The 24,029-nt window shown below is 50.9% G+C and overlaps 1 protein-coding gene across 1 annotated transcript in view; it reads right to left on the reverse strand.

The window, feature by feature from the left end:
• Smad3 (SMAD family member 3) overlaps positions 1-24,029 on the reverse strand; it is a 109,868-nt gene that overhangs the window by 13,331 nt on the left and 72,508 nt on the right. Inside the window, 4 exon segments of the mRNA XM_051156634.1 lie at positions 2,284-2,358; positions 3,582-3,666; positions 3,668-3,714; positions 3,841-4,034. Of these exon segments, the coding sequence (XP_051012591.1) occupies positions 2,284-2,358; positions 3,582-3,666; positions 3,668-3,714; positions 3,841-4,034 (401 nt within the window).

Below are 24,029 nucleotides of genomic sequence, written 5' to 3' on the forward strand. Positions count from 1 at the left end.
CTACCTTATACACCTAAGCAAGGCTCCAGCACAGGCCATGGTGGGCCCAGGTGTGCCAGCTCACACACCAGGCTCAGGAAAGGCTGAGTTGATAAGAAGGCCCGTTCCTGTGCTGCACAGCCCTTTGCTTTAGAGGTGGCCTCCATCCCGCCCACACTGCCTGATTCACAGTCTCAGGTACCTGGAATCGCCTGTGAGGAAAACTCACAGACCTGCCTCAGAAATCCCGCAACTCAGCCACTGATAAGACAATTTTGTGGAGAAGTCTAATTCTACCTCGTTCACCCTCTGATCTTCTGGATACCAAGAAAAATGCACATGTGTTTTCTCTCTCTCTCCCTCTCTCTCCCTCTCTCTCTCTCTCTCTCTCTCTCTCTCTCTCTCTCTCTGTCTCTCTCATACACACACACACACACAGAGAGAGAGAGAGAGAGAGAGAGAGAGAGACTTTAAAGAAAGCCAGTGCTGCCTTTCCAAAGCCCCCTTGTTCCCATGTGGTTTGGACCATACTTATTTATTTATGACTGTCTTGCAGCCTGGCCTCACCCCGTGACATCCACCAGACCTTGAGGCTGAGCCCTGAAGCTGCCTTTAGCTGTCCCTGGGGCTCTTTTATTTCACCCCAACAGAGCTCTGGGCTCTGAGAGGGCAAAGCATGGGTCATAGACTTCCCCTTCTCCCCTGGGGCGGCACCTGACCCACTAGAGATAAAGAACAGTTTCAGAGGCCATAATGGGGCTGGGATAGCTTGCCGCTGCATGTCAGCCGTGACTTTGGCTGTGGTTTTGGTAAAAATATATTAACATTACTGGGCCCTAATTTTTCCCTTGGCACAAAGTGGGGACATTATCATCTACTGACCTGTATAAATTAAGTGAGCTGGTTACTTTGAAGAGAGAGAGAAAAAGAAAAACTGTAATACCAGGCTTGGCATACAGGAAGCATTCAATAGTTATTTGTTTCCTATTTTGTGGTAGCTCAAATCATGAAGGTCTAAGGTTAGTCTGAAAGGGCACATGGGCTGCCAAGGCAGACTTGAGGGTGACCTGGGTAGTCCTCTAACTAGAGACGCCTCCACACCTCATCTGGTAGGGAAGCCAAGCCCATAAGCAACTGGACTAGCAGCTAAAAGGGCTACTTGGAGGAAAAACAAAGAAGAAAGAGAGACCTTCCCCTCCCCCTGCCTAGGTTGGCTGAGTACACAAACCCTGGCCCCTACAGAGCCTGGCAAGGAGAGAGGGGTACCTGGCAAAATGGGACAAAAAGAAAAGCAAGGGAGCAAACAGATTGGAGCCAGGGAGAGCATGCATGACTTGTCCTTCCCACATCCAGGCAGCTCTGATTAGGTGTGTTCACAACAGTCCTTCCACACACACAGAGACCGGGTGGGGGTGGGACTCAAGCTGCCGAGAAGCCCCGCAGCTGGAGGGAGGCTGCCTAGCTGGCTCACTTCCCACGCCAGCACTCTGGAGCTGCAAGTTTGCGGCAGTCACTTGGCACCCAGTACAGGAAGGTCTTCCGTGCATTCCAGCAGGGACTGTGCTGCCAGCCACATGCCTGGGTGGGTGTGTTTTGGGGGGCTGGAGCGGGGGGGAGGTGCGCTTGACCTAACAGTACAACACCCCAGTGACTGTGCTTCTAGCGCACACACGGTCCCTTTCACCCTTTTGCGGATTGTGGAACCTCTTGAGGTCTGTGCATGAGGCCATCGTGGGAATGGAGCATCTGCTGGGCCTCTTTCTCCTGCCTCACTTGCCCACTACGCAATGCAGAGCAGGTCCTGGGCGGCAGCTGGGCCTCTGTACAAGAAGCTGCTGGTTTGGAACCAATTTGGTCCCCTAACATATGACACGGGAAAAATCTGGGATTGTAGCAGGAGAAAAAGGAGGCCCAGTCCCTCCCAGCAGGAGCACACTGATCACATCTGGCCAGCATGTAAAAGTTAATTAATTAATAATTAACATGTAGGGGGAAAGGTTGCTCCTGGTGTCTTTGCTGTTCCTCCATCCAGGTTCTCCTGCCTGCTCATCTTACTGCTTGGGGTATTGGGGTACAGGGAGCCCACCTTCTACCCTCTGCCGGCACCTCAGCCAGAGAGCCCAACCCCTGAACATCTGGGACAGGCTACACTGTCTGTAAAACTACTGTGTGTCCCTCCTACCCAGAGCATCTCCCACCAGGGATGTACAGAGCACACAAGCAGCCCTCTCTAAACACCAGGCAGAGAGAAAGCGGGAAGGCAGAAGGAATGAGCAAGCCTGCAGGCACGTCCACACCACTGACCTGCGTCCATGCTGTGGTTCATCTGGTGGTCACTACTTTCTCCATCTTCACTCAGGTAGCCAGGAGGCGGGGTTTCTGGGGATTAGAAGGCAGGCAGTTCCATGAGAAGGAGCATGGCCCTGGCCCTGGCGCTCCGTTTGTTGGCCAATATACCGTGCATTCTTTCCACCTCTGAGTACAGGGTGCCTAAAAGAAAGCTGGGCCTCATGGGAAGGTGTCAGCTCCTGGACCCTACCATGTTCGGGCCTGTCTACTTCTGCCCTCTGGCTCCCAACCTGGATCCTAACACACTTGACTCCCAAATCTGAACTGCCTTGCTCTAGGACCACAACTCAGCTGACTTGTCCTTACCCTTCAAGGTCAGGTTAAGAAGGGAGGTTTCAGGACATGCCTGCTTCACCATCTCTGTCCCTTAAGGAGCTGTGGCCTTGGGCCTGTCCCTGCTCCTGTCACTGTCGTCTCTAGGGGATGTGGCTTAACTTCCCAGTGAGGGTGCTGTTCAGTGGTCTGTTTCTCGGAATTCCACCTCGCCTTCCCAGCCTGCCTTAGCCCTCCGACGACGTCTGCCATCTGATGGAATGGACAACTTACCCCTGTGGAGACCAGCACTACCTGCAAGGATCTGAGGAGCCAGACAGCTGGCCTCTGTGTGCATGCGTTCTGACCCAAGCCACAGCCAACCTCAGCCCAGTAAACCAACCCAGAGAGTGAAAGCCACATCCAAATTAGAACTCTCTAAAAGGAACACGGCTGGATCACTGCCCCAAAGCAGAAGTTGCTCTGACTGGCCCTAGCGTGGCCAAGCACAGCTTCCCTGGATGCCCAGAGTGCCTGGCAGTGATTCACACATTATTTGCATGTAAATGAGGGGCTTCTAGAAACACTGGTACTCTGACAATGGAGCACGTTCTGTTTACTGCCTCAACTCCTACTCTGCCCAATATAAAGCTCAGGGAACTTCCAGGGCCCCCAGTTGCCTCACTTCACACTCTGCAGCCCCTACTCTTTCAGGACCCTGCTTGTGTGCCAGGCTCCTGGGCTGGGAGGGCAAGGAGAGACACAGTGTTGCTATTTCCGCTTTCAAAATAAATGACGGCACTGCGGCCCAGCAGAAGGGTCACCCGGTCCTCCATGCCAAGAAAAACATCGTTAGGGGAGCTCAGGCCACCAAGCATTCCTGGCAGGGATGCGGTTCAGAATCAGGGTCCAAGAGCCTGCTGCATACAGGATGACATGGAGGGGGTGGGAACAGACACCATCCCTGCCTCCTGGCTACCTCTGCTGCTACCCGTGCCTACCTGGAATATTGCTCTGGGGCTCAATGCCAGCGGGGAAGTTAGTGTTCTCCGGGATGGAATGGCTGTAGTCGTCCAGTGGGGGGAAACTCGGCCGGGATCTCGGTGTGGCGTGGCACCAACACTGGAGGAAGAACTGTCCCCAAGAGAGGCACAACAGAGGTGGGTCAGTGCCAGGGCACCAAGGTCCCAGCCCCCCCAAGGGTACCCTCAGACCCTCCAGAGTTGGTAGGATGGGGAGGGCACGGCCACTCACACACACCTGGCGTCTCTACTCTCTGATAGTGGTAAGGATTCACGCACACTTCGTCCTTCTTCATGTTGAAGGCGAACTCACACAGCTCCATGGCCCGCAGCTCGTGGTGGCTGTGCAGGTCGGGCCATCGCCACAGGCGGCAGTAGATAACATGGGGGAGCCCCTTCCGATGGGACACCTGCAGCCGGCCATCCAGTGACCTGCCATGGCAAAGAAGGGACAGAAGGTGTCAGTTAAGCAGGGCATGGTGGCACGCACCTGTAATCCCAGCACTTGGGAGGCAGAGGCAGGCAGAGATCTGTGAGTTTGAGGCCAGCCTGGTGTACAGAGTGAGTCTAGGACAGCCAAGGCTACACAGAGAAACTCTGTCTCAAAACAACAAAACAAAACGAGGTGTCAGTTAAGTAGGTTTGGATTGCTGCCTCCCAAACCTAGCCTCTAGCAGCTGCTGGGGGGCTCAAGTTTGCTGGCAGACCCTCTCAAGTTCACCCTTCCCCCAGACACAGGGGACCAAGAGCTCAGAGCACTACCACTAACTGTTCTTGCTGGGCAAGGTCCCAGCTCCCCCCGCCCCCAAAGCAAGGAGGCCCACCAAGGAAGGCTGAGGCGTCCCAAGCTGGAAAAGAGGCCTTGCATCCAATAGGCCCTAGAGTTCTCAGAGCAGCAGTTTTCAGAGACCGACCTTCTTGAAATATGCTCAAGTAGATACACTGCCACCAATCTGGCCCCCGGGGAGGCAACCACTGGACACGGCAGTCCCAAACGAGAAGAGGGAGAACTGACCTGCCTGGGAGTCTGACTTTTCTCTAAAAGCAGTAAATGGCCTCAGAGATGTTTATGTGAGCTGTGTACATATACATGTGTACATGTGTGAAAAAGACAGGCCCCGTGCTAAGTCTGAGGCTTGTGGCCCACAGGTTGGGAGGTGCTGGGTGGCGAGTATACAGTAACAGAGGCGGGGCTGTCCTTTCCACAAGAAGGCTGTTCTAGGAGCCTCAGCTCAGGGGCCTGATGTTTCTAGTAGCAGGATCACGCTAGCAGAGCGCCATTACAAGCTGTCTCTCGTCCCTGGGGGGCACCTATGGGTCTGAATCCAACAGATTTTATGAGTACTTTATAAGAGAGGGGCTGGCTAGATGTGCCAACCAGAGCCAAACAGGGTCCAACCAATCTCCAAGCCACTGGCCTGGAATGGAGAGGGACAAAGGTCAGTGCTGGGGTTGGTCACAGGGACTGACTGAGAGCTGCTGGCTAAGGGCTTGTGAAAAGATGTAATTACCTCCCTCCCTGTGAGGCCCAGACCAAGGAGCCCCTACAGCCGAAAACAGTAATTACTGAGCCGAACAAGAGAGGACAGCCTGAGACTACTTGAGGCACCGAAGGAAGGCAGCCGTAAGACCTGGAGATTTGGCTAATGGTACTGAATATGCAACCCTGGAGACCAAGACCCTCAGCTGCAGCATCTGTGAGATGGGGACAGTCTCCCCATCACCTGATCAGCAATTTACAAAGCACCGACTGGTGAGCGTGTCACAGTGACTGCTGTCATTCTCTGAGCCAGCCCGCTAGGCAAGGGGGCTGAGCTGTGGGGCTGAAGAAGAGACAACAAGTGAGGGGAAGCAGTGGGTAGAGACAGAAAGCCCTCAGCTCTCCTCACTGTCTTCTGAAGCTACCAAACCCCTCAAAGATAAGGGAAGTGGCCATGCCTGCCTCTTCAGGGTAGAACAAAAGCCCCAACACAAGGCTAGCTGGGATGCTGCGGCCACCTCTCTGGTGGAAAAGAGAGGGACAGGAGAGAAGGGCCATGCCAGCAGTGAGGAAAAGTGGAGCCTGAGAGTCCCACCTGGGGTTGGGTGGGTGAGGTATCCTCTTGCTTTCAAAGTAACAAAGAGAGCTAGGGAGCAAGGCTACTGTACTGTACTGTAAGGAAGGGAAAAAGCTGGGCCTGGTGGTACACTGAGGAGGAGGACACAGCCAGATCCCTACCCAGCCTACTTGATGAGACCCAGGCCAATGAGACCCTGTCCAAGAAAGAAAGAAAGAGAGAGAGAGAGAAAGAAAGAAACAAAATGGATAGCTCCTGCAGAACAGCAGCCAAAGTTGTCTCTGGTCTCCACAAACATGCTAACGTGTGCATAGGTACCTGCACACATCAGCATACCTGCACACACAAACCTGCCAAGTACATGTATACATGAACAAATACACACACACACACACACACGCACGCATGCACACACACACACTTTTAAAAAGCGAGGGTGCTACCCTCATCAAAGCAACGTGGCACCATCCTCAAAACTAAGCAGCATATCAATGGGACCCAACGAAGGCTGTAAACAGTCACGTATACGTGGAACAGCTGGCTCCATGGAAGGCCCACAGACACACCAGCAGGGAAAGGCTGATCCTTCAACAGCGGGTGCTGGACCTACTGGAGAGCCACACTAAGAGAAATGAGCTTCAGCCTATATCTTACGCCTCTGCGGGAATCGAGGGTCAGAGAACAAAACGCGAACAACAAAAACGTCAAGAGGAGCTCTGCGGCCTGACAGCGACTTCTCAGCTGCCACACCAAGAGCACCATCCTTTAAAAGACAAAGTTGAAATATCCATATATTGGAAATCAGGGTAGAGGCTTCTGATAGGTATGAGACTGAAACAGAGAGAGAGGTGACACGAGCGATGACACAGAACACGACTCACGGAGCTTCTGTTTCTAGGATAAAGAATGCCAAGAGCAGTCCAGTCCTAAAATACCAGGTGAGTCATTTAAACAGATGCTATTTACTAATTAGGAAAGTGTGGACTGAAACTACACAAAGGGACCGGAGAGAGGTCTCAGCTATTATGAGCACTTGCTGTTCCTGCAGAGGACCAGGATTTGGTTCCCAGCACCCACACAGAGGCTCACAAGCCTCCATAACCCTAGTTCCGGATTATCTGACGCTTTTTTCTGTCCTCCTGGGGCATCAGGAACACACATGGTACATAGACATATATGCAGGCAAAAAAGCCCATACACATAAAATAAAGTGTAACTACAGACGATGAGATGCTGCCATACAACTGTTGGAACAGCTGTAATTAAAAGGACTGTGTATGCTGCGTGTTGGCAATTGTGTGGAGCCACTGGAAGTCTTACCCTTCACTCATGGAAACAGGGCTACAGTCACTCTGAGAGACAACTGGGGAGTTTTTTCAGAAGCACAAAGCAGAAGCCTGCTGTACTAGTTTCTTTTCCAGTTGTATTAAATGCTCTAACAAAAATTGTGATGTCAGTCTCAACTGTCATTTGCTGGATCTAGCACCCCCTGGGAGACGTGTCTATGTGTATGCCTCTGGAGGATCACCCTGATTAGGCTGAGCTGGGGAGACTAACCTGCTCTGGGTGGCAGCATTCCCTAGGATGAGGTCCTGGACTATTAAAAAGGGAACCGTGAAGGCTATGCTGGCCATGATATCTCCGTCTTCTTCCTAACTGTGTGTGCGCTATGACAAGCTGCCTTTAGCTCCTGCTCCCTTGACTTGCCACTGTACCCCACTCCTGGTACCAGCTTTTGTCTTAATTAGTTGCTGTAATGAAATACCCTGACAGAAGCAACTTAAGGAGGACCTAGCTTATTTTAGCTTCCAGGCAACTCTACCCATCACTGCAGAGAAGACACAGCAGCAGCAGCAGGAAGTCAGGTGGACGTACAGCATCTAAACTCAGGAGGCAGAATGAACAAACAGGAAGCCAGTCTAGGCTTATTATAAAGCCTCGGAGCCTACCTCCAGTGACTTACTTCATCCATTGGGGCTCTGCCTCCTAAAGGTTCCATAGCCTTCCAGTGCGGTTACCAAAGCTTGGGACCAAGTGCTCAGATGTGTCAACCTACAGGCTACATTTCACGTTCAAAGCCAACATCTACCATAAGATCCACCTGTTCTGCTTGTAAGCATTTCCCAACAGAAACAACTAGTATGCCCACACATGCACAAACACCTAAGTACCCGGATATGTCCACACAAAGAATGACTGACAATAAAAAGACTATTGGCCTATGGTGCAATGGGGGGATTGATGTCATGAGTCAAAGAAGCTGGGTTGTTCTTTTCTGGTAAAATTGTAATGACTTACTGTTTGTTTGTTTGTTTTTTGGACACAGATGTCACTCTAGCACTGGGGATAACTGGTACAACATAGTCCCATGCTAACCTCAAACTTCTAAAATCCTCTTGCCCCAACTTCCTAAGTGCTGGGACTACAGGCATGTATCCCCACCATGCCCAGCAAACTGTGGTAGAAATTCAAATTAATCCACTCTGGGAAAACAGCTTAGCAGCTGCACGTGTGCATGGACGGGAGAGATGGATTTACCAAGGACAAAGGACACTTCGGCAGGATATAGGTTGAAATTTACCAAACAGCGCACTTTAGGTGTGTGTGTGCGGTTCATTTTAAATTATACCACAATTCTGGGGAGGGAGGTGAAGACTTTGCCTAAGGCTGGATTTGCTATTTCTATGTTCAGCGAGTCTATGAACTTGAGCAAATCAAAATCTTAGCCTTCTACTTTATCTGAAACAGAAGCCCTGTCATCAGACTCTTGGGAGGCCTAAGTGACACTCTGCACAGCCCTGAGCACAGTGAGAACACATCAGGCATCAGCAACCTACACTAGTCGCTACTACCCAGGCATTGCAGCAGCACTAGCACTGTGGCTCTGCACAGCCTCTCCCATGCCTGGTGCCCGGCTACGGAAGGACCTAGGTGCACAGCAGCTGGTCCTTCCTGGTTTGATTGATCCAGGAACATAGCAGAAGCAGCCACCATGGGGCTTCCTGTCTCCCTGGTGCCTGTTCCAGGCTCATCTTAGGTCACTCCTCCTCCACAACTACCTCCCCTGCACCCCTTCCTGCCCACCCCCTCATCCCCCATTCCCCACCCCGCCCAGCAGCACCATGCTGCTTTGTTCATAGCGCCAGTCTCTGGTGCTCCCAGCTCATTTGCATCCAAGCCCCCCGTGCTAGTCCATCCAAGCCCCCGTGCTAGTCCATCCAAGCCCCCGTGCTAGTCCATCCAAGCCCCCGTGCTAGTCCATCCAAGCCCCTGTGCTAGTCCATCCAAGCCCCCGTGCTAGTCCGAAGCAAAGGTTGAACAAAACCCAGAGCCACACAGGAGTCTGTACCAGGGCTGCAGCCAGAAGCCACCTCTCCTGGCAGGAAGGCAGTCACTCTCTACAGCTCGAAGCACATGACCACCAGTCATCTGATAGGATTTTTCAAGAAGTCATCTGGTCCACGTCCCTGTTTCTAAGCTATAAAATCTACACCCACCCCAAGATGGCAAAGGCATCTCATTCACTTCTTCAGAGACAATTATGGCAACTCTTCCTGGTCCAAAGTCTGGGCTGTTCCCCCTCCCTCCCTCTGTCCCACTCAAAATGCACACCAACTCTTACCAAACAGTATGAGTGAACTGGGCGTTCCAGCTGCTGGATTTAACACAGCTGATGTGTCCAGAACACACCCTCCCGAGCCCTGCATGGGCCTGGGGCCCATTAAGTAAATCCAGTAATTAAGTCCTTGGTCTGAGCTCATGTTACCATGAGCATGCTCAGTTACAGAGAGGGCTGTGTTCATGACGAACTTCTCTCTCCAAACCAGCTTTCCTCCCAGCGGCCTGGCAAGAGGGCTGTCCCAGAGAGCCACCTCTAGACCTCTCCCCAACTGCCACTGAGTTCCCTTCCCACACCCGGTGGCTTCCTCGTGGTTGACCCCCAAACGTCTTCCTCTAAGATCCCCCTCCAGCTCCCTGGACAGGAGGTTTTCATCTTTAAACATTTTCTTCCCCGGCCAAACAATTTCCTGTGGCAGGAAATGAAGCTTCCTCCCATCGGCTCCAAGTGAGACCTGTAAAGTGTCCCAAAATGGTGGCGGGAGCCACAGCCAAAGATGCGGCCATGCCAGAGGCTGGAGCTGGTGGTGCGGATGAAGTCAGCCAGAGAGCGTTGCCTTGGGTGAGAGGGCTGGGCTGGGGTCCACCTTAATTGAGCTAATACTATTTCTATCCATGGTCCAGTAGCCATGTGGGGCACACCAGGGAGTCAAAGGTCAGGAGCAGAACTTACAAATTCCAGAAATACATCAGTTCCTGCTCTGCACAGACAAGTACCAGGCCCACTGCTGTATGAGAAACCAACCACCCAGCAACCAGCCGTGAACCCCTGCTACTGCCGAGCTCAGACCTCCAGGGGCTCACTGAAGGCCACAGAGCATCTGAAATACAGAGGCCCACTCAGGCCCAGACCAGTGCTTGAAAACATGGGTGGCATGAGGGTTGAAGGGCACGGTTTGTCACCACATGCTTCATCTCTTCTCAAACCATTACTGGACTTCGGCCACATCTAAGAAACCTGGGCCATGAGGTGAGAAAATCCGAAGGAATTCTCACCCCCCCTTCCTCTCTCCCTTTCTCCATCTCTCTCTCCTGAACTCTGGCCTCAGCACAGGGATGAGCTTTCTTCTTAGCTACCCTGTGTGGTACTAACAGCAAAAGGGATGGAGATGGAGGCTCAACGTCTTCTAATGACCCTCCTCCATGTATGTGCACACTGACAACTGTGGCATCTGAACCAATTACCCTGCTCTGTGGCTCTGCCACTCCTTCTACCAGGGGACATGAGTACTGCCTTATCTCTTGACTTGTCCTGGACAAGGGAACATCAGCGGAGTCACTGTGTACTTCCTCCTGCTCCCCTGGACCTCTGCAAGCACCATGAAGTACCAGGTGGCTGGCTGCTGCCCCATGGCTTGCTGGGGAGCGGGGTCAGCATGGCTTCTTACACAGCACTAGCTGACTAATACACTGACTCCGCCATTAGTCTTCACGGTCAACTTGCAAGTACCCATTTCTTCCTCTTCTGAAAGGCTGACAAACTTTCCTATGCCCCCCGCCCCCGAGTTCACATGAAGCCTGTGTGACTCACCCCCACGCCCTGATCTCAGCTGCATGACCCAAGCAAGGCATGGCCATTTCACAAGGACTTATCTTTAGTGTGAGGAGAATGACTTTGCTCTAGGCATTTAGGGCTAATCTACAAGAAGCTGGGAACTTATCCCCAATGCTCCTGTCCATTTTCTGAAGTTATCAAAGTAGGACCTTCATCCCACAGCTGAACCTCCATAACCCATATCATCACGGTTTTACTCTTCAATACCTGGAAGGTTTTGGTGTAAAAAAGGAAAGGCTCTTTGCTATCTTGGGTTTGCCAAGGAAAACCACGCCTATCCACACACTTCCCCGGTCACGTCTGCCCCAGCAGGAGCACCCATCTGTCTGCACTGTGCAATCCCCACCACAGCTCTGGGCTTCACTGATCTGCAGCAATCATTACATTTTACTCTTTCTTGAGTTTTGCATTGTATGTGGGCTTTAATTTTGTCTTTTTTTTTTTTTTTTTTTTTTTTTTTAACCCTTTCTGGTCCAAAGAGCAAAGCTAAGTGACTACAGATTTGGCTTAGATGCTCTCATCGCTAACCCAGGAAGACAGGGAAATAAAAAAAATTGCTGGTGGCTAAATGGCCCTTCGCATTGCTCTTTTGTGGCTTTGGCGTCTTAGGCAATCAATGTGGGGCCTCTCCTTCTGTGGCTCTTGAAGTATTCACATCAGAATTTTCCTTCTACGCAAGGACAGCCCCAGAAATCCTGGGACCTGGTCTCGCCCTCTTGGAAGAGCTGGACCCCACACACAAACAGGTCGATCCTCTGGCCTTCGGGGTGTCCTGGGGGCAGGCTCAGAGTATAGGCTTTCTGGATCAGGAGGAGGGTGATGGATGGGAACTTTGGTACTGACAGTGAACGAAATGACCAGCTTCCTATATGTTGGTGACAGTAGGGTGGGGAGGAGAGGGCTCTCATCACTTCCTGAGCCCTGCAAGGCATTTAGCAGCACCCTGGCCTTCTCTCATCAGATGTCAAAGGCATCTTCTTCACAGGGAAATCTATGAGGAACATCAGAGGGGTCTGCTTCTCCACTCTCCACAGAGCCCTGAGCGAAGGGCAAGCCTGCAGGTAAGCACAGGCGAAGGGAGCAGGTGATGGAAACCGCAGAGCAGACGCTGCCCCTGCACTTCTCACTGAATCAAGGCCGCGGGGTGTGTTGGGTGGGCACGTTATTCTTGTTCGCAAGTTGAAACTCTATATGGTGTTAGGTGACATACAGAGTCATCACGAACATGGAGAAGCAGGGTCCCCTGGGAAGCCAGGGTCCTACACTCCGAACCCCATTTTTCCATGACTGCCAAATAGCGTTGTTTGAATCCGCAGATGACTTCCTTCGGCTCTGAGATAACTCCGCTCTCTTCCCTATAAGAAGCAGCAGGATGGATTTGGACAGGAAGTGGAGGGGGGAAAAGAAGAAAGGGGAGGAGGAGCAAGTGAGGAAGAGGAGGAGGAAGGCAACTCCTCAGAGATCTGCTTCCTATTTCTGCTCTTGACAAGCTGGCTTTCCCTCCAAGCACTAGGTCGACAAGTATGCGGCTCTTCAGAACCATCGGGAAAGCAGAAGGTTCATACTATGGAGGATGCTGCTAAGATCCAAACTGATTCTGCCCACTGCAAGCCAAGGGAGTGCTGCCAGGGTAGTGAAGCCATGTAGGTGGCCATTTGGCTGTGTGGGAAAGCTCCTGTGGTAGTCTAGACAGAAATGGCCCCTGTGGGCCCATAAGGACTGACACTATTGGGAGGTGCGTGGACTGGTTAGAGAGGAAGCGTGCCGCTGGGAGTAAGCTTGGAGGTTTCAAATGCTCAAGCCAGGCCCACCGGCACCCTCTTCCGGCTGCCTTAGGATCAAGATGTAGAACTCTGAGCTGCCTCTTCAGCACACTATGTCTGCCTGCATGCCGCCATGCTTCCTGCCATGATGACAATGGACTAAACTGTAAGCCAACCCCAGTTAAATGTTTTCTTTATAAGAGTTGCCTTGGAGCTGGGCGTGGTGGCACACTCCTTTAATCCCAGCACTCAGGAGGCAGAGGCAGGCAGATCACTATGCGTTGGAGGCCAGCCTGGTCTACAAAGTGAGTCCAGGACAGCCAAGGCTACACAGAGAAACCCTGTCTCAGGGTGAAAAAAATAAAAGAGTTGCCTTGGTCACAGTGTCTCTTCACAGCAAAAGAAAACCTAACTAAGACAGCTCTGTCACCTGCACTTGCTTCCAGATTTGGACTGAAGATGGCCCATTGGTCCTTTAAGGGATAACTCACAGAGCACCCAGGATGCTCTCAGCCCTTGGCAACCTGGTGGACTTAGGCTAACAAGTACGGTACACCAGCCTTTCATACAGCCCGCCCCCTGTAGTGAAAACCCCAAAACATCCCTCATGCACCATAGGGAGTCAGAAGTGGGGTCTCCTGGTCAACCTGTCAAACACTTCTCACTCTATGTGATGTGGACCTCCCTGTGAACAGCTCTACTCCCATCAAACCAACCCCAGGACACACAGCTTCCAAGATGTCCTCTAGGAAACGCATTAATCAGCAGGTCAGTTTGACAGACTAAAGAGCCAGCCTGAGTTCTATATAACGAAAGGATCATTTCTGACCACATGACACACTAGGTACAAAAAGTGGCTTTTCAGAGAAAGATGTCCGCCAGCCTCAAAAGTAGAAATCTGTAGGAAGAGGAGGAGTCTATACAGTGTTAGAGGTTCTCAAACCTCTGAGAAGAAAGCAGGCTGCAAGGTGGGTCTCCCACTTCCAGTGGCCTCAAGATGGAGGCCCATCTTTATTCTCTTCAAAACAAGGATAGCACACTGGAAACTGCTTCCCCGTGATAAGGGCCATTTCTCAAACCTTCTCTGCCAGTGAACTTCATGACGACTCCCCTCACCAAACAAGCAAACTCTTCTGACAAGACTCTTAGTCACTCTGTGCTTGGTTTTGTCCTTGCCCGCCCCCTCTGCTTTCTTCCATGAAGCAGAAACCGGGAGGGGGCTACGTCTCTTCTCACACGTCTCCCTTTCCAGCTCTCTGGCCTCCCACCTCCCTTGAGTATGCTTGAATCAAGCCATGAATCACTTCCGAGTGGGCAGGCTGCACGCTGGGGGGGGAGGAGGTGTTGGATTTCTGCCACCCTCCCTCCTTTCTTCCCTCTCTCCCTCTGTCCATCCATCCTTCCTTCCTTTCCTCTCTCCCTTCTACTTTCCTACCTTCCAGAGACAATTCTCACAGGCCATCAGTAGGAACAAGGTGATGACAGAGCTGAACTGGTTCACCTAGTTCCAGCAAAGCCAACCTTACAGCTCCCAAGGACTGAAGAGAAAATATAAGGTGGGCACTTGTGACATGGAGAGCTGGGGTGGGAGGGAGAGGGGAGGAGGGCAAATGAGGTTTTATGTTAATTGCACAGTCTTGACTTCCATGGTTATGAGTCATCAACCAGAGAGGTAACACAGGGTCTCCAGTGCAAAAGAACAAGTCAAGTGTGTGCTGTGTAACTCAGTGACCTTCACACAGAGAGGTGGCCTGGGACAAGGGCTCCACCAGCTCCTGTTTAACCACACTCTTAGCACCATCCAAACAATATGGCTTCATTTTTACCTCATTCCTTCTTTTCAAGCGCTCTGCCTGCTGAGTCGCACACACTGCAAGACCCTGTTGGTTACTTTAGGGAGAGGTCCAAAAGTCTTTGGGAGTCTCCTCCTGCTGCCCCGGTACCTCGTCCGTGTGCCCTCCCACTCAGCCACAGTCACAGCTCTGTGGGTCATCCTTTGCCAATACTGGAAATAGAATGATACACTGCACTACTGAGCTACATGCCCACCTTCAAGGTTTCTTAAACCTTCCAATTTGGCTACAGAAAGGGGGGGATGAGGAGCTGGCAAGATGGCTCAGTGGTTAAGAGCACTGGCTGCTCTTCCAGAAGTCCTGAGTTCAATTCCTGGCAACCACATGGTGGCTCATAACCACCTATAATGAGATCTGATGTCCTCTTCTGGCCTGCAGGTGTACATGCAGATAAAGCACTCATATGCAGTAAATACATAACATTTTTTTAAAAGGAAAGAAGGGGGAATAAGCAAGAGTTAGGGAGCTAGAAAATAAGACAGGAGAGAGAAATGATCAGTTTAAGATTTCTTATTATTTATTTGTCAATGTACCATATGTGTGTATGTGTGTGTGCTCTGTGTGTGTGTGTGTGTGTATTTGTGTGTATGTATCTGCAAGAAAGAATACACTGAGTCCCTTGAACTGGAATTACAGATTGCAGGCCTAACCTGGGTGATGGAATATGAACTCGAAGCTCTCCAGCCTTGGAAATGACTGATTTCTACATGAAGTTAATTAAGGGGCTACTTTTGCCTATAGGCAATGCGGTGCTCATTGTTGGATCTCATCGTCAGCATCCCACCCACATGCCACTTCTTTCTAGATCAAATCTGTTCAGTGCAGTGTCCACCCTACATGGTGCCAAAAACCTAAGATCCTACACATGGCAGGCTTCACAGGGCTGGGGAAAGGTATACAGACAACCACATTCCTTTCTGTCTAAGGGAATGGACTCCCCATAGTACCTAAACAAAAGGCAGATACACTGGGGCAACCTGACCTCTGACAGCGAAGAACCCCTCCAGGCGAGAAGACAGGCACTCCAAACACAGAGGTCTTCAGCCAGCCAGATGGAGAAGTAGCAGGAAGAGCGATGACCATGCCATCCCGTGTGCGGCTGGCCTCCTCCAAGGCTAAACAGTTTCCTGATCAAAGTCTGAGTTCCTGAAGAAGCAGCCGTTACTAAAAGTAGAGCAACTTCAAGGCAAGACTCTTGCCCTTGGCTCCAGGAAACTCCATTCTTTCCGAAACTCCCCATTGCACACTGAGGCCTTGAGGCATCCATCCTGCGGCTCCTTCTGCTCAGTGGCCTCCCTCAGCTCTCCTCTCTTCCACCTCACAACCCCTACTGCCTCCACCATCTGACTTAGCACTCATGGCCTTGTGTGACCATGCTTCCTGTAGTTCTAGGCCAGGCACACTTGATGGGGTCCTGGGCGAGACCCAGGAGACCTCCTGTTCCCCTGGAAGGGGTGTAGGAATAACAGGCCATATCTGATCAGAAATATGCCATGGCCATATTATTAAAACTCTCAGCAGAGTTTTAATAAAGCCTCTTGGGAGGCAGAGGCAGGTGGATTGCTCTGAGTTCAAGGCCAGCCTGGTCTAGAAAGAGAGTTCCAGGACAGCCAGGGCTACACAGAGAAACCCTGTCTCAAAAGAAGGCAAACAAACAACTCTGTACATTAACAACAGGCTACACTCAATGTCTCAGAAGATATAGGCGATACACAGTGACTTTTGACCACCCTGTAGCCAGTTAAGTCCAAAGAACCCACAGACACACAACACAGGCTGTCACCAGAAGTGTTCCCTCAACAAGCTGCTGGTCTAAAACATAAGAGGAGTGACAGGCTGGGGTGCTGGTCACCTGGGCAAAGTAGGGCAACAGGGAAGTGCTGGAGGCTGCAATTCTTTTGAATGGGGAAGCTCGCCATGTCAGGCGAGCGAAGCTACCTGTGGCTAAGGTGTGGGTGGACATTAGAAGAGGAACGAATTAAGATGTCTAGTGTCCCCCCCCCCCCAGTTCATCTTCAGGGACCTTACATGAGGCTTAGACTTAAGTAAATAGAAGGCAAGATATGTGCACAGCTATGCAACCTGCTCAGGGTCTGGTTCCACCTGTCACTGATCTATCGTCAGTTCTGATCTCTCCAGCAAGGTGGCCTGACAGGCTGCCAGACCTGTGTGGCAACTCTTCCTCCTCTGGCTGGCACCAGGATTCTGCCTCTTCCTTCTCTGGACGTGAGCGCTCTGGGACATGATAATCCCTCGGGGTCTGTTGGATCAGTAGCCTGATGGCCAAAGGGATGGCGGGGCACAACTGTCTCTTGTGGAACCTCTGTTCCTGACAGGAACGTTACAGAGGGGCTTGCAGCCATTCTACCCAATTGATATCATCAACTGGACATCTTCTCACCGTCAGATTCACTGGCCTACAGAGCACACAGACTGCTGGGGCAGCGGCCTAGAGCAGGAGCGAGTGGCTGCACTGCCCACCAACGGATGAGTCTCCAAGTGGGGGTCATCTGGTTTCTATTGATTCTACCTTCTAGAACTTTCTGGCATTCCCAGTACCAGGGAGAGATACCACTTCGTAATGTGTAGACACTGTATCTTCCTCCTCCTAAGTCTGCCACTCAGGGCCGAAGACCACATGTACCTGAGGAATCGCCCCTAACAGCAGAGCAAACAAGGACCAAGAGTGAGGACACCTACAGAAAGCCCTTCGGCCTCCCGTGGAACAGCATGTAGACAGGGAAGCTTCAGGACTTCCAGTGTTCCTGCAGGACAAAAGCAAAAACCCAGAGAAATCCCAAGCAGCTGTAACAGCATAGCCTGTCAGTTAGCCTGAGTGCGAGAGGAACAGAACCAACGCCAACAACCCCTTCCTGGAGCTAAGGCTACCACATACCAAAAGGGTGAATGGGACTGCTTAGTGACTGGCCTCAGGTTCGGGCTCTTGAGTTGATGAGGCCAATCAGAGACACTCACAGCCATGGCTGGCTTTGGTGGAATGTGGCCCTGGCCTGGGACTGAGCACTAGGAGTCCTGCAGGATAAGACAGTCCAAGCTCAGGAACCTTGGGACTTTGGAGCAGGGGGCATTTCAGCATTGCCATGCTTGCTGCTGTTCTCATGAGGAAGATGAAGGCATGCGTGGACGTTTACCAGAGATAGTGCCGAGCGAGTTGTAACGTTTTCTTTAGTCTAGCAAGCTAGGACCTGAAGCCATCAGACATCCAGTGAGTTTGCAGACATCGAGGCAACTCCACAGGTGGCCGAGGCACAAAGAGGCAGAGGCCCCCTTTGCGAGGACTCAGGCACCACTCGGCCCCATGCGCCCTGCTATCGGCCTTCCATCTCTGCAGCCTGTGTTTCAGGAAAGCCAGCTGCTTGGCCCAGGCCCAGCGAAGAGCAGCAGGGCTAGAATTGTGGGTAACAGTGGAGTGTAAACACCAGCTGAGGGAACCTCACAGGCTGGGGAGAAACACGGGTGGGGGCAAGCCCATAAGGAAGATGCCCTCCTTTTTCCTACCCAAGGCCCCCCTCCAAATTCCACCTGGGACAAGTGAGGTGGCAGCTCTCCAGATCAAGTATGGCCCCTTGAACCGTCCCAGTGCACCCCACATTACCCACAGTGTTCTGTTACCTGGGCTGGGTGGGAAGTGGAATAGAAGAGCTTGTCACCACAATTCTAACCCAGCTGTCCCCACGCCCCTTAAGGAGGCAGCTACTGGCTTTTCCCGAAGAGAGAACAGGCCCATGGCCCTCCACCCAACCCCCATCACGGAAACACCTGCTTCTTTGAGGAAGGTACACACTCCACACAATACAAAACACAGACACTGTGTGGGAAGGGTCCCAAATACACCCGTTCTCCTTGGTCTGGACTGACCCCTCTCATCCTGAGCCATGAACAGCCCTCCAAGTTCACTGCCACTGACCAGCAGTGCCTTGTTCACCCGCTGCAGGAAGAACATTTGGTCATCAGGTCTGCCTCTATGAAAATGCCTACTATGTGCATCTTCCCAGCATCCTTTGTTTGAGGTCAAGGACTAGATAGCTCTGTCTTGTTTCAGGCTGCCTTTCGGGAACTGGCTTTTCCTATATCGCCTCCCTTAAAGGCATAGCACAGAGCAGCTGTTTCACACTTAGAGTAGCTCAACTGCATCAGTTCCGGGCGGCAAGGGCTGCATTCTCAAAAAGATCTCGAAGTCCAGAGAGGCTCCGTGTTATCTGGGGATCACAGTGGCAAAGGGCAGTGGAGTTAAAGTATGACCAACAGCCAGCACAGCCAGCTCCCACTGTGTGACGCTGCTGTTCTCACACGAGGCAAGGCGGCCTGGGCTCTCAGTGTGGTTCCTCTCCTTGTGACTTGGTGGATGCCTTAAGCAAAGTTTCCCATGTCCCAGGAAGCTTCCTCATAAGCACAAAGGACCATTTGAGGGGTGTCTCACACAGGCCTTTCCTCACCTGAGAGTAAAGTGCTACAAGTCACTCAAGTTCTAGAAAGTACCACCCACGAGTGGGGCTGAGTAGCCACTGTTGAATTTCAGTTATTCCTAGAATGAGTTAATGCAGTATCAGGAGATGTGAGAATGTTCTAGAACATCAGCCTCTGGGGACACTTTTCCTTTTTTTTTTTTTTTAATGGTGGAAGCAGCTATGAGATCAGGCTGAAAGGGACACAATGCCCTTCACAAGCTTGCCAAGTTCTGCCACACTCTCTTGAAATTCTCCCCCTTTTACCAGGCCTGTTGGTACAAGCTTGCTATGGCAGATGGCCTCTTGGGAGGCCGAGGCATGGTGTTAGAAAGTCTACAGCCAGCCCAGGCAACTTACTGAGACCCTGTCTCAAAGTTTGAAAACGTAAAGGCACATCAGGGGTATAGGGGGAAGGGATATGGTTCTGTGTCGGCACATGTGCCTGACATGCCTGAACACAGAAAGGCATGCCTGTGGGAATGTCCCGCAGGGTGGCAAGCCAAGGTGAGGGAGACTCAGCAGCAAGATCGCTGCAGACTGACAACACGGCTGACAACATGTGTCAACAATCCGAGTCTACGTCACACAGATGACGAGATGTCACTGCTGATAGGACTCCAGGAGCCTGTCAGCCACCAGATGGGACATAATTCTCCTCCATGCCCAGCAAGGGCCACCCAGCCTGGCACACAGCAGACACAGCAGGCAGTGCTCCCTCGGTGATTTGACTAAGTGAAAACATGGGGACAAATGAATACCAAACAAATATTTGGCTTTTCTCCCCCCACAGTATACTTTCAGAAAATAGAGAAAAAAAAAAAAAAAAAAAAAAACACTCCCATACTAAACATTTTGAAAATGAAAACAAAAACAGCCCCCAAACTCAAATAAAATAAAAACTCAAAAGTCCCCAATTGTCAACACCAAGTTTTAAAGATTTTATTTTATCTTTAATTATGTGTGTGTCTCCATCTGTGTGTGGTTACATACACATGAGTGTGGTGTCCACAGAGGATACAAATGGACATCAGATTCCGTTGTTATGGGCTGCCCTACGTGGGTGCTGGGAACCAAACTCCTGCCCTACTGAAGAGCTGCAAACATCTCTTAACCAGAAAGACTCCCCAAAATTCTGTTGGGACATCGGTGAGAAGGTGGGCTTTTAAAGGCACAAAGCAATCAACAGATTACGCCACAGCTGCCCTTGCTCACTGCCCTGTCAACTTGAAAAAAGCCAGAAGGGACACTAGTGATCTGGAGCGACAGATGCATCCTGGAGCGGTTGAGGAGATTATTCTCTAGGGGACTTGTCGGGGACTGAACGCTGTCATGCCAGTCAACACAGGTACCCCCCTGCTGACCTACAGAGCTTCTCCCATGTATGGCATGAAGCCTACTTCACAAGATCTTTGGTCGTTTCAATGCTGAGGTTTTGAGGCCTCATGGCACAAGCATTATTTCGTGTAGCAGTTCTCAAACACCATAAGAAGTTAAGAGCTTCTGCCGTCACTTTGGCCACTGGCACCTTGGGCCTGACCTTCATTCCGAGCCAGCCAGGGAAAGCTTTCTCACCCACCAAGAAGTTTATCAAGTTCAGCAGACAGGGAGTTCAAATAAATTCCAGGAATGGTGGGAGTCTGTCAGAAATAAAACATTATGGGCTGGGGAGAGGTAGATGAGGTGCTTCCCATCCAAGTGCGAGGACCTGGGTTCAATCCCCACAGTCCATGTTTAAAACAACAAACTCGAGCAAACCAAAAAGCCCAACAACTGGTCACACGTGGAATCCAAGCACTAGGGAAACAGAGGCAGGCAGATCTCTAGGGCGCTACAATAATGCAGCCTTGCCTACTTAGCAAATTCCAAGCTAATGAGAGACCCTGTCTCAAACAAAAGGTAGAAGACATCTAAGGAATGACCCTTAGGGTTGACCTCTGACTTTCACACATATATGTGTACACATGCAAGACACACCAACACACACACACACACACACACACACACACACACACACACACACACACACACACACACGGTAAAAAGAAGAGGAAGATGAGAAGTAAGGCAGGCCCAGAAACCTAAGGTACTTCTAAGTACAGAGCATTCTGGGTAAAGAAAAGCCAGCTGATGGGCAGGCCCATGCCCAGGAGTGGTTGACCAACATAAAAGAGACTCCATGGTTGTTTTGTGAGCGTGTGTGTATTTTATTGGCTTTTGTTTTTGTTTTGTTTTGGCATGTAATTAAAAGGTAAAAATAAGACACAAGTACACACACAAGGATGCAAGGCATGACCCAGAAGGTCCAGCATGTGTTGAATGCTGTCCGATCCTCTGTGCTCCACCCCTCCCCCAATTCCCCACACCCCACACCTCCGCCTCCGCTGCTGTTCCTGATATGCCCTTCAGTGATTTGCCTAGCAGATGCACCTGCCAGGCTCCCTCTGCGCTCCATTCCACCCTTTCCTGAAGAGGAGCGACCGCCTACCCTGGGGGCTTCTACTTCCCTGTGTGGATTTCCAAGAGGCCTGTGAGGGCCAGAGACCTGGTGGGCCCCTGGTTATCACCTCACACTCCCTCCTGAGACTCCTCCTGATGCCTCCATCCTTGCTACACCCAGAAACAAACATGGAACCTTTGAGTCCACCAGTACGAGCAGGACAGGGCTCACCCCAAAGCGTCAGGCAGGAAGCCAGAGGAACAGAAGAGCTTTGAACGCAGCCCATCCCATAAATATTTATTGTACAAATGGCTGACAGACTGAAGCCAACTCAGAGCCTCCTCTCTCTCCTTCACCTCACCGCCCCACTAGTGGTCAATCCTAGCAACTTCCGGACACTTCCCACTGCCGGACAGGGACACACACAAAACAGCTATCCATAAACTGGTCTCGGCCGGAGGTCAAAAATAGGCAACAGCCCACAGATGTTTAGTTTTGGCCTGGAAGTGTTTTGTTTTGCATTTTGGGTTTTTTTCCCCCTAATTTTTAAATCATTTGCCAACTTCTAAAAGCTGGAAGATTTTATGTGTAAACCTAGGCTTTGGTCTTAGAAAACGGAGATCTGGCAGCATGCTGCCTCTCCTGGCTGACACCCAGTTGCCAGTGCCCCATTAGACTCACAATGAACCTCAAGCCACACACCCATTTCTGACAGGAGGCCCCACTTCCCACACACTGCTCAGCCTGTGGACATTGTGGCTTGCAGCGCTTGCCGGCTTCCAAAGGGTAGTCCCCGCTCCGCATAAACAAAATGAGCCCAGGGTGGCCTTGGTAGGGCAGTTGTGCACACTAGCACTTTACAGCACTTGGAGTCACACTTCCTGCCCTGCTTAACAATCAGTCCTCTTTCCCCACTGTGACTGTTAAATCTTGACTGTCAACTTTGCTGGATTTAGAATTGCTCAGTAGGAAAGGCTCCGGGGACCACCTGTGAGGTGCATTTCTAGGGAGGTTTAGCTGAAGAGCTAAGCCTCATCCTCAAAGTGGGTGGTACCATCTTATGGGTACACTGAAAAGAAAACAAGCAAGTCTCCCTCGACCCTCTGCCTCTACCCCTCTTTTTCCCCCCATCTCCCCATCTTTACCGATTTGATGCAATGTGACCAGCCACTTTATGCTTTCCTGCCATCCTCAACAAGCCCTATCCCAAGTTGCTTTTGTCAGATAGCCTGTCACAACAAAAAGAAAAGTAATACAGAAAACAGGTACCAGGGAGTGGGGCTGTCACCGTGCAAGCCTTACCGTGTGGTTTGTGAGAGGGATGTGGACGACTCTGAAGCTGATCACTGGAAAAGCCCTAAATGCCGGGAGCAGAGCCTAACAAGCTATTCAGGTGGGAGCTCGGGAGGCCAGAAGATAGATTCAAAATTCAGACTCCTGGCCTTCTGAGGGGAGCAAGAGTTTGTTGACGAGTCCTACATGCAAGGTGGGTTCAGAGAGTGGCTGTAACCCTTAAAAAGACTGGCACTATTGGAGAAACCGCATGCTCAGCAAAGGGACAATGGGAAAAGCCACCATAAGGACTACGCCCCAACCACCATGGTTGTATTAGGAGAGCCCATGGGCTGAGAATGTTGGTGAACATAGCAACCTACAAGATTCTTTTCCCAGGTGCACAAAGGAACACAGAGGCCACAGTGATCCACACGGGGCCCGCTCTATCTTGAGCTGGCAGCAGAGCTAAATATCATCCCACATGGCGCTGGTTTTGAGGGTGTCATAGATACATATGCCAAAGTTCCAGAAAGCCACTAAAGCCAGGCACTAAGTGGCAGGGTTAGACCCCCCTACAAGGAAGCCCCAAGAGGTATGATGGTAAAGCCTAAGTTTCAGTGGAGACCCCAGGATACTGGAGATGCCAACCCTGTGAGACATATGCCCAGGAAGCTGAAGGCTTCACAAAGTAAAACCAACCTAAGGAAGCATGGCTGCCCAGGACCACTAGAGCCCAGATGATTCCATCATGAGCCTCACATGCCAAACAGGGAACTACACTATCTGGTGTTTAGTCTTTCTTTGTCCTGATTTTTTTTTTTTTTTTTTCCTTGCCTTGCCCCCATTTCTCCCTTGTGGAATGTGTATGCTTACCCCGGGCCACTGTTTGTTACATTGCATATGTACATATTTACATAATATTGAATATGCATATAGCTTTTTATTATTTTAAAAGGGGTTCACAGTTAAGAATCTGGACTTTGAATTTGAACTGTTAAGATTTGGGGGACTTTCAGAGATGGACTAAATGTATTTTGTATTATGGGATGAACATTAGACTTTAGGGGCCAGAGTAGAAGGCTATGATTTAAAAGTAATATATTTAAGTGTGAAGTTGGCAAGGAGTGTATTTGTGATGATTAAATGTGTCAACTTAACTACACTTAGAATCAGTATACACGACACATCTTTGGTCATGTCTGCGAGGACATATCCATAGAGATAGGGCTAAGACAGGAAAGCCTATCCTGATTATGGCTGGCAGCACTCTATGAGCTAGGGCCTTAAACTGAATAAAGAAAGAAAAAAGTGATCTGAGTACCAGCATTCATCTCTCCCTGCTTCCTGATGGCAAAGGCAAGGCGACCAGCCACCTCATGCTTCTGCTGCCATGTTTGCCC

Source organism: Acomys russatus, chromosome 14 (genome assembly GCF_903995435.1).
Source record: "Acomys russatus chromosome 14, mAcoRus1.1, whole genome shotgun sequence".
NCBI classification, from domain to species: domain Eukaryota; kingdom Metazoa; phylum Chordata; class Mammalia; order Rodentia; family Muridae; genus Acomys; species Acomys russatus.